The sequence below is a fragment of the Aegilops tauschii genome, chromosome 2 (genome assembly GCF_002575655.3).
Source record: "Aegilops tauschii subsp. strangulata cultivar AL8/78 chromosome 2, Aet v6.0, whole genome shotgun sequence".
Taxonomy (NCBI): Eukaryota; Viridiplantae; Streptophyta; class Magnoliopsida; order Poales; family Poaceae; genus Aegilops; species Aegilops tauschii.
Genome location: NC_053036.3, coordinates 627,339,766 through 627,354,306, shown reverse-complemented (window position 1 = coordinate 627,354,306; position 14,541 = coordinate 627,339,766). Strand labels below are relative to the sequence as shown.

General features: G+C 49.6%; 2 protein-coding genes across 2 annotated transcripts; one reads left to right on the top strand and one right to left on the bottom strand.

Moving 5' to 3' along the window:
- Nucleotides 1–795: 795 nt before the first annotated feature.
- Nucleotides 796–4,889, top strand: LOC109769889 (wall-associated receptor kinase 3). The gene is made up of 4 exons (XM_020328589.4): nucleotides 796–1,355; nucleotides 1,950–2,847; nucleotides 2,981–3,124; nucleotides 3,341–4,889. The coding sequence occupies exons 1-4, from the start codon at nucleotides 1,218–1,220 to the stop codon at nucleotides 4,540–4,542; spliced, it is 2,382 nt and encodes a 793-aa protein (XP_020184178.1). The 5' UTR covers nucleotides 796–1,217; the 3' UTR covers nucleotides 4,543–4,889.
- Nucleotides 4,890–7,730: 2,841 nt separating this feature from the next.
- Nucleotides 7,731–10,475, bottom strand: LOC109769895 (probable alpha-glucosidase Os06g0675700). The gene is made up of 2 exons (XM_020328600.4): nucleotides 10,227–10,475; nucleotides 7,731–9,922 (listed from the first exon to the last, which is right to left on the bottom strand). Exons 1-2 carry the CDS (start codon nucleotides 10,382–10,384, stop codon nucleotides 7,807–7,809), a joined length of 2,274 nt encoding a protein of 757 aa, XP_020184189.3. The 5' UTR covers nucleotides 10,385–10,475; the 3' UTR covers nucleotides 7,731–7,806.
- Between the last annotated feature and the right edge of the window lie 4,066 nt (nucleotides 10,476–14,541).

The following is a 14,541-nucleotide window of genomic DNA, read 5'->3' as shown; positions in this document are numbered from 1 at the left end:
GATCCCTCCTGTGTACCCGCCGCCGCCACGGCCACCGTACCTCACCACCGGCCCGTCGCGGCCGTAGACCTCCTCCCCGTTCGGCCCTCTCGGCCGGCGCCGCCCGCCGGCCACCAGGTACCCGCAGCAGCAGCAGCAGACGACGACCAGCGCTACCACGGCCGCCGCCGGGAGGGCGACGACCAAGGCGGAGCCCGCCCGCTGCTCCATTGCTGCGGCCCACTCCTGGATACCGGCGACGAGCGCCGGGAACGCCGACGCGAGGAAGCGGAACAGCTCGGCGAGCTTCTTCACGACAACATCCCACGGGATGGGATGCCCGTCGTGTCCTTGGAGGAGGACGGAGTCGAAAGCTCCATGTGCCGTGATGAGCTTTCTGATCCTTGGTGCCGCCATCTTGGTGGGTGGGGAGAGGGAAGATTTTGAGCGGCGTCTTGGCCGCCTGATTAGGCGATGGTTATGCTCGCGGGGACTAAGGACGATCGAGCCGACGACTAGCTGTGGTGTTGGTCTGTTACTGTTAGCAGAGAACGGTTTATATGATTTTCCTTTTTCGTTACTCCCTAAGCCGCTTGCTTGTCTGTCTTGCAGCGACGTTTGTGATGCTCCACCTCAGCTGTATCTAAATCATGAAAGCAGAGAGATAATCACCGAAAACAAATTGATGATTTATATACGTAGGAAGTTTTCTGTTTTAGGAGACGTGTAAAGCTTTGGGCAATTTCGTAGTGTTGTGCACGTCTGGTGCACGCGGATCCACGTAGGGTGCATTACGTATCGTGCCAGTGCCAGCAGGATAGGTCATTTTCGTTATGTATTGCATCATGTGGCAAGTGTAGGAAGAGGAAGGGACGGGCTTTGCAAGTTGCAACGGCTGTAATCAACTCGCCGTGATGGAGAGAAAACACCTAATATTTCTGGAACCTAGAATTGTTAACACCTAATCCATCGAATGCAGCCATGTATTAGCTGAAACTCCGGTGGGTGGGTGTTAAACTCGTTTGGTTCCGGCTGAGGAAATTGTTAATCAGTAGGAAGATTCAGATACGCTTCTTCTTTCTTAAAAAATGGAGTATCATGACCACTAGACCGTTTACTTTTGCGAGTTAAGCACGAGGGAGGTCCGGCCGCCACCACGTGCCCATCTTGTCATGCCTTGACTAGTTCCCCACGGCTCGTTGGCGTCAAGAGCTCTGCGTGCATACATACATACATACATGGAGAGCTCAGCTCGATCGAGGTGTTGGCTTCTTCACAACACATCTCCGGCCGTGTCTTTGTCGTGGGGAAGGCAGACCCTGAAGCCCTCGAGATACTTGTTCATCTCGACGAGCACTGAACCCCTCCTTATTCAGGTGAATTTTTCATCAGCATGTTTTGTCTTTTGTATACAAGCGTTAATTCAGTTCCTTTTTTTTCGATTTAAGTGAATGCTGGATGCCTATTTGTTCCCAAGACTCTGAATTGCTGAGGACACCTAATGGCAAACTTAAAATTTAACACCTGCACCCTTTGTTATTGCGACCAGGGGTTGTGCTGTGAGTAGGTTCATCAACGCAGAGTTAAGTTTGTTTTGGTCAGAAAGCAGAGTTTAAGTTGTCCACGAAACAAGCTTCAACTAGGACCAACATGATTGAATCTGTTCTTGCCTTGATGACATATCCTGGTTTGTTAAGATCCTTCTATATAGCAAAAAAGGAAAAAAAAACTGTTGTGATATACTAGGATACTTATATGCCGATGTTTTGCCTACATATTTGGAGTAATAATCTACAACAATCAATGGGGGCTCTATCCTCCTTTCCTGGGAAAAAAATAATACATGGCCTCTATTTTCATTCCACCGGTTTTTTTTGTTTTCTTTTCTTTTTGAAGAAAAGATATTTTTTATTTTCTCTGAAACCGAGGTGTCTATTTAGTTGACAGTGTCACATTTATTAACTCTCCAGCGGAGGAATATGCAAGCGTTGTTGCAGCTTGGCCTCTGCCTCATATTGCTTGCAGCACAATATGCCCCAGCTGGAAGTGCGGTTCCTAGTTCACACTGCCGAAGACAGTGTGGGAATGTGGAGATACCATACCCATTTGGTATAGACCCAGGCTGTTCGCTCAGAGACGGCTTCCACCTCGACTGCAAGGTCCACGATGGCATAGAGAGGCCATTCAGGAGTGCCTTTGAGGTCCTCGACATCTCCTTGAAGCAAGGGACAACCCGAGTGCTCAATTTCATCGTGGGGTATTGCTACAACACCTCCACTGGGAGCATGGAGTATTTTGGCCGATACGGGGGGCTTAATGAAGGTGTTTCTTCTCCATACCGCCTCTCCGATGTCCAGAACAGATTCATGGTCATCGGCTGCAACGCCCTGGCCTCCATCTCGGACCGTGACGGCACAGGCTACGAAGGCTATGGTGCCGCGGCGTGCCGCAACCAGTCGGACCTAGTTGATGGATCTTGCTCCGGTATCGGATGCTCCCAGACGACGATACCGAAGAGGATGTACTTCTACGCAACAACCTTTTTTAGCACGGTCAACAATAGTCAGATATGGAAGTTCAATCGGTGCAGCTATGCAGTGCTGATGGAAACAGCGTCATTCAGGTTCAGCACTAAGTACATAACCACCAACAAGTTCAATGGCACAAATGACGGGCGGGTGCCTGTGGTGCTCGACTGGGCTGTGAGAGATATCAAGTCATGTGATGTTGCAAAACAGAATAAGACCGGCACTTATGCATGCCTCAGTAGCAATAGCAAGTGTGTGAATTCCAGCAATGACCAAGGGTACACGTGCAATTGCACCAATGGCTATGAAGGCAACCCTTATCTTCCTGGTGGATGCAAAGGTAGTACCGATTATTAGCTTCGAGCTAGTGCCAATCTATATTTGCACTAATATCAATAAAATTGTACATTGGGTGTACGGTCCCTTTATCTTATTTGAAACTAGATTATTTTGTTTGGCTACTTTTGTTGCAGATGTTAATGAATGCGATCACAACCCATGCCCTTCAGATGGTGTTTGTCGCAATATCGCTGGAGAATACCGATGTTCTTGTCGAGTTGGAAAGAAATATGCCAAAGAAAGCAATACATGCAACCCAAATATAGGCTTCATAATAGGTAATGACCGAACAAACATGAACACGTAGCTAGGTCATTAACTTTATCGCACTCTTGTGCAATGTCATGAAATAAAAGAGTTATGTGAAACCAATCTAATGTTAGCTAATTTAGACCAAGTATGTTCTATACTCTCTCTCTCTCTCTCTCTCTCTCTCTCTCTCTCTCTCTCCCATTGGTCTCAAAAATAATTCTCTCATCTAATGTTGTTATCAGGACTTACAATGGGATTATTTGGTCTGATGATTATTATCATGATCTCCGTCTTCTGGGGACAAATGACAATTCAAAAGAGAAAATTGAATAAAGTTAAGCAGGAGTATTTTCGCGAGCATGGCGGCTTGCTTTTGTTTGATAGGATGAGATCAGAGAAAGGCCTTGCTTTCAATGTATTTTCAGAAGCTGAACTCAGACATGCCACTGATAACTTTGACGTTAGTAGAATACTTGGAAAAGGAGGCCATGGAACGGTCTATAAAGGGATAATAAAGAGCAGCATGCTAGTTGCAATTAAAAGATGTGGAATAGTTGATGAAAGGCAGAAGAAGGAATTTGGTAAAGAGATGCTCATTTTATCGCAAATCAATCACAAGAACGTTGTTAAACTCTTGGGTTGCTGCCTTGAGGTGGAAGTTCCTATTCTAGTCTATGAGTTTGTCCGAAATGGTACATTGTTTGAGCTTATCCATGGCAGGAACCAGGCATTGCAAATTTCCTTCAGCACTCTCTTAAGGATCGCTCATGAAGCAGCCGAAGGTCTCAGCTTCCTACATTCATACGCGTCTCCCCCAATTATTCATGGTGATGTGAAAACTTCCAACATCTTGCTTGATGATAACTATATGGCCAAAGTGTCAGACTTTGGAGCCTCTATATTAGCCCCGTCTGACAAAGAGCAGTTTGTTACAATGGTTCAAGGTACATGTGGCTACCTTGATCCTGAATACATGCAAACATGCCAGTTAACAGACAAAAGCGACGTGTACAGTTTTGGAGTTATCCTTTTAGAGATCCTCACCGGCCAGTTGCCACTAAAGCTCGAGGGGACTGAGAAGCCAAGAAGCTTGTCATTGATTTTCCTTTCTGCTATGAAGGAGAATAATCTAGAAGATGTGTTGGTGAGCCAAGTGAAAGGCCAAGCAAGTATGGAGTTGCTGAGAGGACTTGCAGACCTAGCTAAGAAATGCCTAGAAATGTGTGGTGACAACAGGCCATCCATGAAAGATGTCGCCGATGAGCTAAATAGATTGAGAAAACTTTCACTACATCCTTGGGTACAACTCGAGATGGAGATGGACGAAGAAAATCTTGTTGGGGGAGAATCTACTAGTGGTTATGAAATAGAATTAAGTGGGTATCCAATGGGCCAAAGTGAGAACCATCCCATAAACCCAGGAAGTTCCTATTATGCAAGATGACTAAACATGCAGAATGATCTATAATTTACTACATGCAGATACATCTGTTCCTTCTGAACCTCGGTACCACATGTATTTTATTTTGAGGAAGTATTACTGCTAATGTGTGTAACTTTTTTTTTAGGTAGTATTGCTGCTAATGTGTGTAACTTTTATAATAGGGAGACTATCTCCTACAACTCTATAGTTTGCAAATTCCAAATTGTGTTTTTTAATCCATTCGATGTGTGATGTATGTTCAACAACAAAAGTCCATTGGATATCAATTTGAAGCAAAGCTAGCACACGATGGGCTTAGGACGTTGTCTTATACGTAATTCATAGATTGTCATTTGTAGCTAGCACACGATCGGCTTGTTGGGGTGCACGCTGAAGATCCCTCCTCTGTACCCACCGCCGCCACGGCCACCGTACCTCACCACCGGCCCGTCGGTGCCGTAGACCTCCTCCCCGTTCGGCCCTCTCGGCCGGCGCCTCCCGCCGGCCACCAAGTACCCGCAACAGCAGCAGCAGAGGACGACCAGCACCACCACAGCCGCGGCAGGGAGGGCGACGGCCAAGGCGGAGCCCGCCCGCTGCTCCATTGCCACGGCCCACTCCTGGATCCCTTCGAAGAGCGCCGGGAACGCGGATGCGAGGAAGTGGAACAGCTCGTCAAGCTTCTTCACGACAACGTCCCACGGGATGGGATGCCGGTCGTGTCCTTGGAGGAGGACGGAGTCGAAAGCTCCCTGCGCCGTGATGAGCTTTCTGATCCTTGGCGCCGCCATCGGCCTGCACGATACTGCTGTTCTTCGTGGGTCTTGGCCTGATTAGGCGATGATTATTTTCGCGGGGACAAACGACGATCGAGCCGAGCCGACGACTAGCTGTGGTGTTGCTGTTATTGTTAGGAGAGAAAGGGTGTATATATCATGTCTGAGCCGACGGGTGGCCGATTGCCCTCGTCAACGTCAGCGTCGATTTTCCTTTTTTCCGTTACTCCCTAAGTTGCTTGCTTGTCTTGCAGTCAGTGACGTTTCTGGTGCTCCACCTCAGTAGTATCTGTTTCTAACCAAAAAAAAAAAAAACCCTCAGTTGTATCTAAATCATGAAAGCAGAGAGATATCAACAAACTGATGATTTATATGTTGCGTGTAAAGCTTTGAGTAATTTCGTAGTAGTGTCGTTGATGTCTGGTGCACTCGGATCGACATAGGGTGCATCGTCATACGCGTCGTGCCAGGAGGATATAATTAATTTTTGTTACTTATTATGTGGCAAGTTGCAATGCGCGGCTGCAATCAACTTATCTAATAATTCTGGAACCTAGAACTGTTAACAGCAATCCGTTCGAATGCAGCCATGCAGCTAGTACGAGTATTTAATCAAAAACTACCACATTTCATGAAAACGTGACAGAAAACTACCACTTTACGATTTTGTGCGAAAAACTACCACTTTTATCCTAATCCGTGGCAAAAAACTATCAAGTCTCAAAACTGGTAGCTTTGCCCGCGCTAAGCACCAAACTGACTAGCCGGTCCCACGTTTCAGGTGCCAGGTGGCCAACCGACGCCCGCCGCGCGTTAACGGCGCGTCTGTGGTCGGAAACGGCGGCTGTCAGTTTGCGTTCAATGCACCAAAACGTGGGACCGGCCATTTGATGTTGATCCTCTGACGACGCCGTTTCCGACCGCGGACGCGCCGTTAACGCGCCGCGGGCGTCGGTTGGCCACCGTGGCACCTGAAACGTGGGACCGGCTGGTTAGTTTGGTGCTTAGCGCGGGCGAAGTGACCGGTTTCGAGACTTGGTAGTTTTTTGCCACAGATTAAGACAAAAGTAGTAGTTTTACGCACAAAATCATAAAGTGGTAGTTTTCTGTCACGTTTCATGAAATGTGGTAGTTTTTGGTTAAATATTCCAGCTAGTATCCACTATCCAGCATGTAGTATATAACTGAAACCGCGGTCAGTGGGTGTTACAGGTTTCATGTTTGGTTCCAGTGGGGGAATTTGTTAATCAGTAGGAAGATTCAGAGACGTTTCTTTCTTTAGAAAATTCGAATATTATGAACACTTGACGGCGACTCTGGACCGTTTACTTTTGCTACTAGGTAAACATGATCGTGGTCCGTTGGCGTGCCTGAACAAGTTCCCCACGGACTGTTGGCGTCGACAGCTCCCCGTGCGTGCATACGTACATAGAGAGCTCGATCGAGGTGTCCGCTTCTTCACTACACACCTTCGCGTCTTGTCTTTGCCTCGGCCTCGTATTGCTTGCAGCACAATGTGCTCCCAGAAGTGCTGTTCCTAGTTCACGTGCTGAAGGCAGCGTGGGAACATCGAGATACCGTACACATTGGCCATTGGGTATCGGCTTCCACATTAGCTGCGATGTCCATGATGGCATACAGAAGACATTCAGGAGTGTCTTTGAGGTGCTCGACATCTCCTTGAAGCAAGGGATTGCTCAGGTGCTCAATTTCATCGTGGCGTACTACTACAACACCTCCACCCGGAGCATCAAGTATTTTGGCCGATACATAGGGCTCAACAAACGAGTCTCTTCTCCCTACCGCCTCTCTGATTTATAACAGGTTCACGGTCATCAGCTGCAACCATGACTTATAAACATAACGTACAATAATAAGTTTTAAATGTGTACTATTTTATTAATAGTTGGCCCATCTTACAATCTCACAAATGTGTTGGGTTTCGTGCTATAACCGGCTCTTATTGTACAACCCGCTTTTCTTCTCTCTCCTCTTCGTTCCCCTCCAACTAAGTACAAGTATAATAGTTTAATCCTTAAGCCTGCTTATGTCATCGTATTGTGCTTGCTCTTTGGAAACAGAAAAAAACAAAGGTCTTGGCAGTTTTGCCCGACAAAAAAAGAAGTCTTAGCAGATTTGTGAACCTTACAAACACGACGGATATTGGGCCTTCATGAATGCTATGCACGTTCAAAGATGTCCTAGTCCTCCTTTTTAAACTAAAAATGTCCTAGTTAGTAAGTAAAGGAACATACAATTGCCCTCCAAAAAAGAAGGTGAATGAGCAATTTTAGATCAAGATGGAACTTGTGATTAACCGTCATAGGGAGTTAGTTAAATATATACGGATTTGCTTCTCTGAGATGAGAGGAAGATGGTAGATAAACGACCAAGGACAATAAATAATGTAAGATGTTTAGAAACCTCAAACCATAACAAAATTCAAATTTCTCAAAACTTTTATTCAAAACTTCAGATATACCATAATTATGTAAAAGTGGTATCAATGTTAATGGGACATGACGACTTTGATCTGGAATTCCTTTCCAATGGCCAGCGACAGGCCACTGACGCTAAACGCTCCAGTCGTCCGGGACTTGGTGCGGGCTGCCTTGAGCTCAACGTTGTTCACATAGATAGTGAACCCTTTTGCTGGCGACTGGAGCCCCATAAAGACTACGTTGCCGATGACCTGCGCCCGACTCGGCGCGTATGAGTTCTGCACCACATGGGAACTCACCGTGGTCGTGATGATGCCCTTGCTCTCCGCCGTGCTGCAGCTAAATTTCACCAGGGTCCACTTGCCTCCCACCCCGCCCATCTCCATGGACTCGCCGTCATCCAAGAATAGCTCCCCACTGGCTGTGCCGTTCTCCGTAAGCGCCACAAGGAGGTGAAACTCGCCTTGCCGTGCGGCGGACGTGGTCAGCGCCGGCTGCTGCAATGGTAGGATGTTGCCGCCGGCCAGGTGCACGTTAGCCGAGTCCACTGGCGCCTGAAGTGTAACACGCTTGCCGGTCCGCGTGGCGACGGTGAGGGGGTAGTTGTGGTCATAGAGACTAAACCACCGGCCCGCCGGGAAATAGGCGTCGACGGTGGTGGCACCCGGCTGTAGCACCGGAGATACAAGCACGCCGCGCCCGAGCAGGAACTGCTTGTCCACGCCGTAGGTGTCGGCGTCCCGCGGGTAGGAGAAGAAGAGCGGGCGTGCAATGGGCGCCCCTGTTGTGTGCGCCTCGTACATGAGCGTGTAGATGTAGGGGAGCATCCGGTACCGCGTCCCGAACGCTTTCCTCGCCGACTGCGCCGTCGACTCCCACACATAGAGCTCTCGTCGTTCGGTGGTTCTCTCCGTGTGCGCCCTCGCGAACGGGTAGAATGCACCGAGCTGGATCCAGCGGCTGCAGAGCTCCTGGCTTGTGTTGCCCCTGAAGCCGCATAGGTCGGCGCCGACCATGGGTATGCCGAAGAGGCCAAAGCTGAGCATAGTGTTGATGGAGTTGGCAAGCTCGTCCCACCGCGCGGAATTGTCGCCGGTCCAGTGCGCCGCGTACCGTCCCGCTCCGGGGAAGGTGGAGCGGGTGAGCACGAAGGGGCGGCGCGCTGTGTCCTTGAGCAGTGCGGCATGCGTGGCACGTGCCTCGAAGAGGCCGAAGAGGTTGTGCGCGTTGTACTCGGACACGCCATTGTAGTGCACAGTGGAGACCGGCACGGTTTGGTTGTTGAGGGGACGATGCGTGCCGGAATTGTTGATGTGGTATGGTGGGTCGTCGAGCGCGTTGAGCGGCTGCCAGGCCCCGAAGTTGGAGGGCTCGTTCATGTCGCACCACAGCCCGTCTACGGGGATAGTCCGCCGGAACTCGGAGATCTTCTGCGCCCAGTACTCCACGGCGCGTGGGTTGATGAAGTCCGGGAAGTACACCTCGCCTGGCCACACCCTGCCCACCACGTTGGTGCCGTTTCTCTTGAGGAAAATGTCCTCGTTAGGCGTTGCTTGTCTTTTGATCTCCGGGTCTATGATGACCACATACTTCTGGCCGTTGCTGTGGAGCCGGTCGACGAACGGCCGGAGACGGTTCACCGGGAAGTTGATCGGATCCAGCGTGAAATCCTGGCCGTGGTCCATGTAGTCGATGTCTGACCAGACCCCCTCCAGGGGGATCTTGGCCTTGGCGTAGCCGGCGACCACCTCCTCCAGGTCGGCCACATTCTTGTAGCCATACCTGCACTGGTGGAACCCGAATGACCAGTATGGCATGGGGGCAGGGCGGCCGATGAACTGGGTGTACTGGTCAACGACGGCAAGCGGGGAGGGGCCGGCGAAGAAGTAGAAGTCGAGCACGCCACCGATCACCTTGTAGGTGATGTAGGACCCGCCATACAGTATGTCCATGCCATTGCTGTTGAGGAGGAGCACGCCATGCGCATTGCCGCCAGGGCGCACATCCATGTAGAATGGGTGCGAGCCGTAGAGGTTACGGTCCAGTAGGTCTGACCTCTCCAGGTCCTCGTTCCACAGCGTGAACGTGTCATTGGGCTGGAGCCGGAACGTCCGTTTCGTGTGCTCGCCGAACCCGTACAATGATGCCCGCCCGGCTGGAAGCGCCGTCGTCACCTCCAAGTACCTGCATTTCCAATTGTCATGCATGCCCATCGATCACTTGGCTACTCGCTAATATACTGCTCACTTGTACTCACTCCTTGCCATAAAACAGACCCCTAAGTTTTGTATTAACTCTATGTTTCATATGTTAGGTCAAGTTTATTTGTAGAAATATTTAAAGATTGATTGTATCAAATAAATATATTGTCAAAAAATACATATTTCATGATGCTTATATATTTTTCTATAGAAAAACTTGGTTAAACTTTTAAAAAGTATGACTTGATCTATTTTGAGAAAACGAAGGAGTATTATTTATTACATACCGGTCCTTGAAGATGAGGGTTGCAGATGTGTCGAAAAGGATGTCACCGGTGGAGCGGCGGGAGACGGTGAAGTGGAACGGATTCGTGTGGATGGAGAAGGTCAGGTCTGAAGACACCTTGGAGATGGTGGCACTGCTCGGCAAGGTGGCATTGTCCATGCCTGGAGATCCGAGCAAAACGTCCTCTGACACTGACGTTGGCCGCGGGATGATGTCTTGGGGGACCTCCCATCGTGGATGGTCGGCATCGGTGATGCGCACGTGGAGCCGGCTATCCGTCTCTAGGCTGTACCATCATGTTAATACTAAATCGGTTAGCTTAGGGTGTATGCATCAATATATGCAGACGTCAGCTATACTACCTCTTTTGAAATAAAAGAACTATTAATGTGTATATATAACCCCAGCCGAACAGTGCAACACAATCCTGCCAATGATACTTCAGAAAAAATATAGATAAGGTGATGGATTAAACTTCCGGATCATGATGAAGATCAAGCACACTTGCCTTGCAGTTAGGTCGAGCCTCTTGACATCAGGACCGAACTCCATCGTCCCGCCTACAAGTTTCAGATTGGCCGATAATAGGCTCCGCGCCCCGACGACCGACTCGACGTCATAGCCTGCGCTGCTATGATGGAGTAGGCAAATGAGGAAGGTGAGGAGCCTGAGAAGCTCACCAGACGGCTTTACAATTGCCATTAGACAATAGGATGGCGTGCCACACAAGTGAGTGTCAACAACTATTGGACGCTTGGCTTTATATAGATTAGTAGTCATCCTCAATGTTTGGAAAGATTTTAAAATGTGCCTAAGATTACCTTTTGATAGGTAGTATTTCAATGTTAAGCTTTATCGCTTTTTCCATACGAGGAAGTATATTAATGCTGATATCCTAAGAAATTCTGATGTTAATGAGAGAATATTAGAAAATAAAGGCTATTGATTTGGTGGATCTGATTTTAACGATTTAGATCTAACCTAGAATTGTAATCGTTGAGATCTAATCGGAGAAAATTTTGATTCAGTCTTATAATCTGATAAAAGAAGTAGACCCCGGTTTTTTACTTAGGTGGTGTTTGGTTCTCTAGTCCTAGGACTTTTTTCTAGTCCTTAGAAATTTTTAAAAAAGACTCTCAAAGAGGTGCTTCTAAGGACTTTTAGCAAAAAGTCTCAAAAAAGTCTCATCCTGTTTGGTTTGCTATGAACTTTTTTTAGTCCCAACACAAAAAAGTCCCTGAAACCAAAGGACTTTTGCTAGGAACTTTTTCAAGATCTAACATTGAAATTCTCATGTTAATGAGAGAATATTAGAAAATAAAGGCCATTAATTTGGTGGGTCTGGTTTTATCGATTTGGATCTAACCTAGAATTATAATGGTTGAGATCTACTCGGAGAAAGTTTTGATTCAATCTTCTAATCAGGCCTGATTTTATCGATTTGGATCTAACCTAGAATTACGATTCAGATCTCTCTTATTATGGTTGAGACAATCTTATAATCAGATACTTGTAGACCCTTGATTTTAAGGTCAGAAATATTACGATTCAGATCTCTCTAATTATGAGGATCGGTTGAGATCCATCCCACGTGACCTAAACCAAACCCCTCTCCCCACGTACAGCTTCCTCCAATCTTCCCATAATGCTTCGTGATTAGCTAGAAATCCATCCATAACAGTTCGATAGCACTACCAATCAGCCGGATGATAATCATGTTTTTTAAACCGCCTTGCCAATGCGATTGGACGCAGCCAGCCGTCCGATTTTCACGTCGCATAGATGCCTGAAGCCAGTCAAACCACCGCTTTCACACAAACCCGCGTTCACACACACGTACGCATGCAGGGCATTGTGGCGTGAAGATTTTCAGCCATGCACGCCCATGGCTTGTGGTGGCATGGAATCAAAAAGGGAGGTATTCTAGCAAGTGTATGGTGGCAGCGTGCAACATTATAAAAGCCAAAACGACAATCTCCATTGCAGCCACAAGAGCTGCTGCAAAGACATGCGTCAGAGTGGCTGCTACGAACAAGGGCTGACACACTACAAGTCAGACGATGATGCTGCAGTGGGCGTCGATGTGGGGTCGCAAACAGTGCGATGCTGGATGGCGGACTCTGCGATGGTGACCCGGCTCCTTCAACAGCCACGGCGATGCCGCGACAGATTGCTTCAACGACCATTGTGTGCTTCGACGGCCACGGAGATGTTGCGACGCCAGACCGGCTTGATGCTGCGATGGCGTGCGCCGACGACCATGGTGATGTTGCGATGGCCTCCCAACTGCTTTGATGATGCTGCAAGAGCGTGCTTTGACGGCCGCAACAATGCTGCGACGGCAGCTTAGCTGCTTCGATGATGTTGCGACGACATGCTTCAATGGGCGCGACGATGTCATGGTGGTGTTCTTCAAACAGCGGCGGTGTGCTTCGATGACATGCGTCGATGGCCGCGGTGATGCTACAACGACAACATGGCTGCTTCGATTATGTTGCGAGTTGCGACGACATGCTTCAATGCCGGCAACGGGTGCTTCTGCAGCCGCCGCGATGGTGATCACGACGATGTTGCGACGATGCTGCAACGGAGGCAAAAAGCAATGGTCAGTGCCTAACTCACGCTAGGCTTGCTTAGAATGATTTATCATTTTTGCGTGCAGCATGCAGAGCCATGCAGTCAACTCAGTAAACAGACAAAGGCTGACGTGAATGGCAGATGAGAGAGGGAGTAGCAGCAGTGGTGGTGTAGGCACGAGCTACATAACGCATGCATGTGCGTGAGGTATAAAACAACAAGGCAACAACAACGGCGGTCCCACGGTCCCACGTGGACACACAAAAGTAGTAGCCGTGGGAACGCTGTGTATCGTACGTGTCACGTAAAGGAACGAGCCTGTAATCAGCCAGGCACGTGGCGGCCGGGGGAGGCGGCTTACGCATAGGCTGAAATCAGCCGGATGATTACAAACGCGCTAGGCATCCGCTTACCCAACCGTCCGATTTGGCTGATCAGGACCGCTCCATCCCTCTGCTGTGTTGAGCAAAATGTCAACGAGCTCGTCGATCGTGCATCACACCAATGCAGCCGTCTACAAAGTTCTGCACCGAAGCACAAGCAGCCTATCTGCAGCGTCGCGAGCTCTCTATAGTATATAGCACCGACAGACGTCGACAAGCTCTGCATCGGAGCACCTATTCCACTCTGCGGCGTCACGGCCGTTGCATTGCAGCTCCGGCAGTGCCGACTGATTTCACGTTTTCATAAGCCGTGTCGAGCGGTTGACGCGTGTCTCGTGGTACCTATGCACCGCTCACCCCCACAATCCAATCCTTATCGTCTTCTCCTGGACAGAGTCATCGTCTTCCTCTGGATCGGCCCGCTCTCCTCTTTCCTTTTCCCTCTGCAATCTTCCTCTCTTCTCTTCACCAGAAGCTCCCCTTGTCCATTTCCTCTCCTACTCTGGCCGGCGGGAGCTGCTGCCTGCTGCTGCTATGAGGGGCGCCGCTGTATTCCGACGGTTGCCGATTTTGGCGACGATGACGATGAGTTGTTTGCTGTGAAGCGGTGGCGATGCTCATGGCGTGGGCGGCAGCGCGGAGTCTCGCGAGAGCTGCGTGGTAGCGGCCACCGGTACTGTATACGTCGACGACGGTGTCGCAAGGCAGCACCGCTCGCTGCAATAGGAGCCGGGGGAGGAGCTGCTCAACATCCACCGCTGGCCAACGGGGTTGCAACAGCAAGTGGTGCTCCAACCCACCTCGCCGTAGCAGTCGCCGTTGCTGTAGGTGGCGGGCGAGCTGCGTGCTCAACGGTGCTTCAATGGGGACGCCGGGCGCGCGAGGGTTGTCGCGGCAGGGGGGTCGTCGGCGCTCTGCGCGTGCTTCAAGTGAGCGGTGGGTGCTACAACCAGGGCTCACTGGGGTTCCCTATGTTGTGATGGAGCATCACCAGCCGCCGGTGTTACAATCAAGCATCGCTGGGGTCCTTAAAAAAATGAAGCATTGCTGGGGGCTCATCCGTGTTGCGGTGAAGCATCTCGGGTTGTCGCCGGCGCGCATAGCCCAGCTGAGCACGCCGCAGAGAGGGACCGGTGCTCCGATACAGAACTTGCCGGCGGCTGCGTTGCTGCAACGCAGCGCTCATCGGCACTGCCAGAGCTGCAATGCAACGGCCGTGACGCCGCAGAGTGGAATAGGTGCTCCGATGCAGAGCTTGTCGGCGTCTGTCGGGGCTACGTACTACACAGAGCTCGCGACGCTGCAGATAGGCTGCTTGTGCTTCGGTGTAGAACTTTGTCGACGGCTGCATTGGTG

What these genes read in the sequence shown, in the direction of transcription:
- LOC109769889 (XM_020328589.4), top strand. Translation starts at nt 1,218, where the DNA reads ATGGAGAGCTCAGCTCGATCGAGGTGTTGGCTTCTTCACAACACATCT. An exon ending in CTGAACCCCTCCTTATTCAG is followed by an intron (nt 1,356 to 1,949) that starts GTGAATTTTTCA and finishes TTAACTCTCCAG; the next exon opens with CGGAGGAATATGCAAGCGTT. An exon ending in AAATATAGGCTTCATAATAG is followed by an intron (nt 3,125 to 3,340) that starts GTAATGACCGAA and finishes TGTTGTTATCAG; the next exon opens with GACTTACAATGGGATTATTT.
- LOC109769895 (XM_020328600.4), bottom strand. Translation starts at nt 10,384, where the DNA reads ATGGACAATGCCACCTTGCCGAGCAGTGCCACCATCTCCAAGGTGTCT. An exon ending in ACCCTCATCTTCAAGGACCG is followed by an intron (nt 9,923 to 10,226) that starts GTATGTAATAAA and finishes TTGGAAATGCAG; the next exon opens with GTACTTGGAGGTGACGACGG.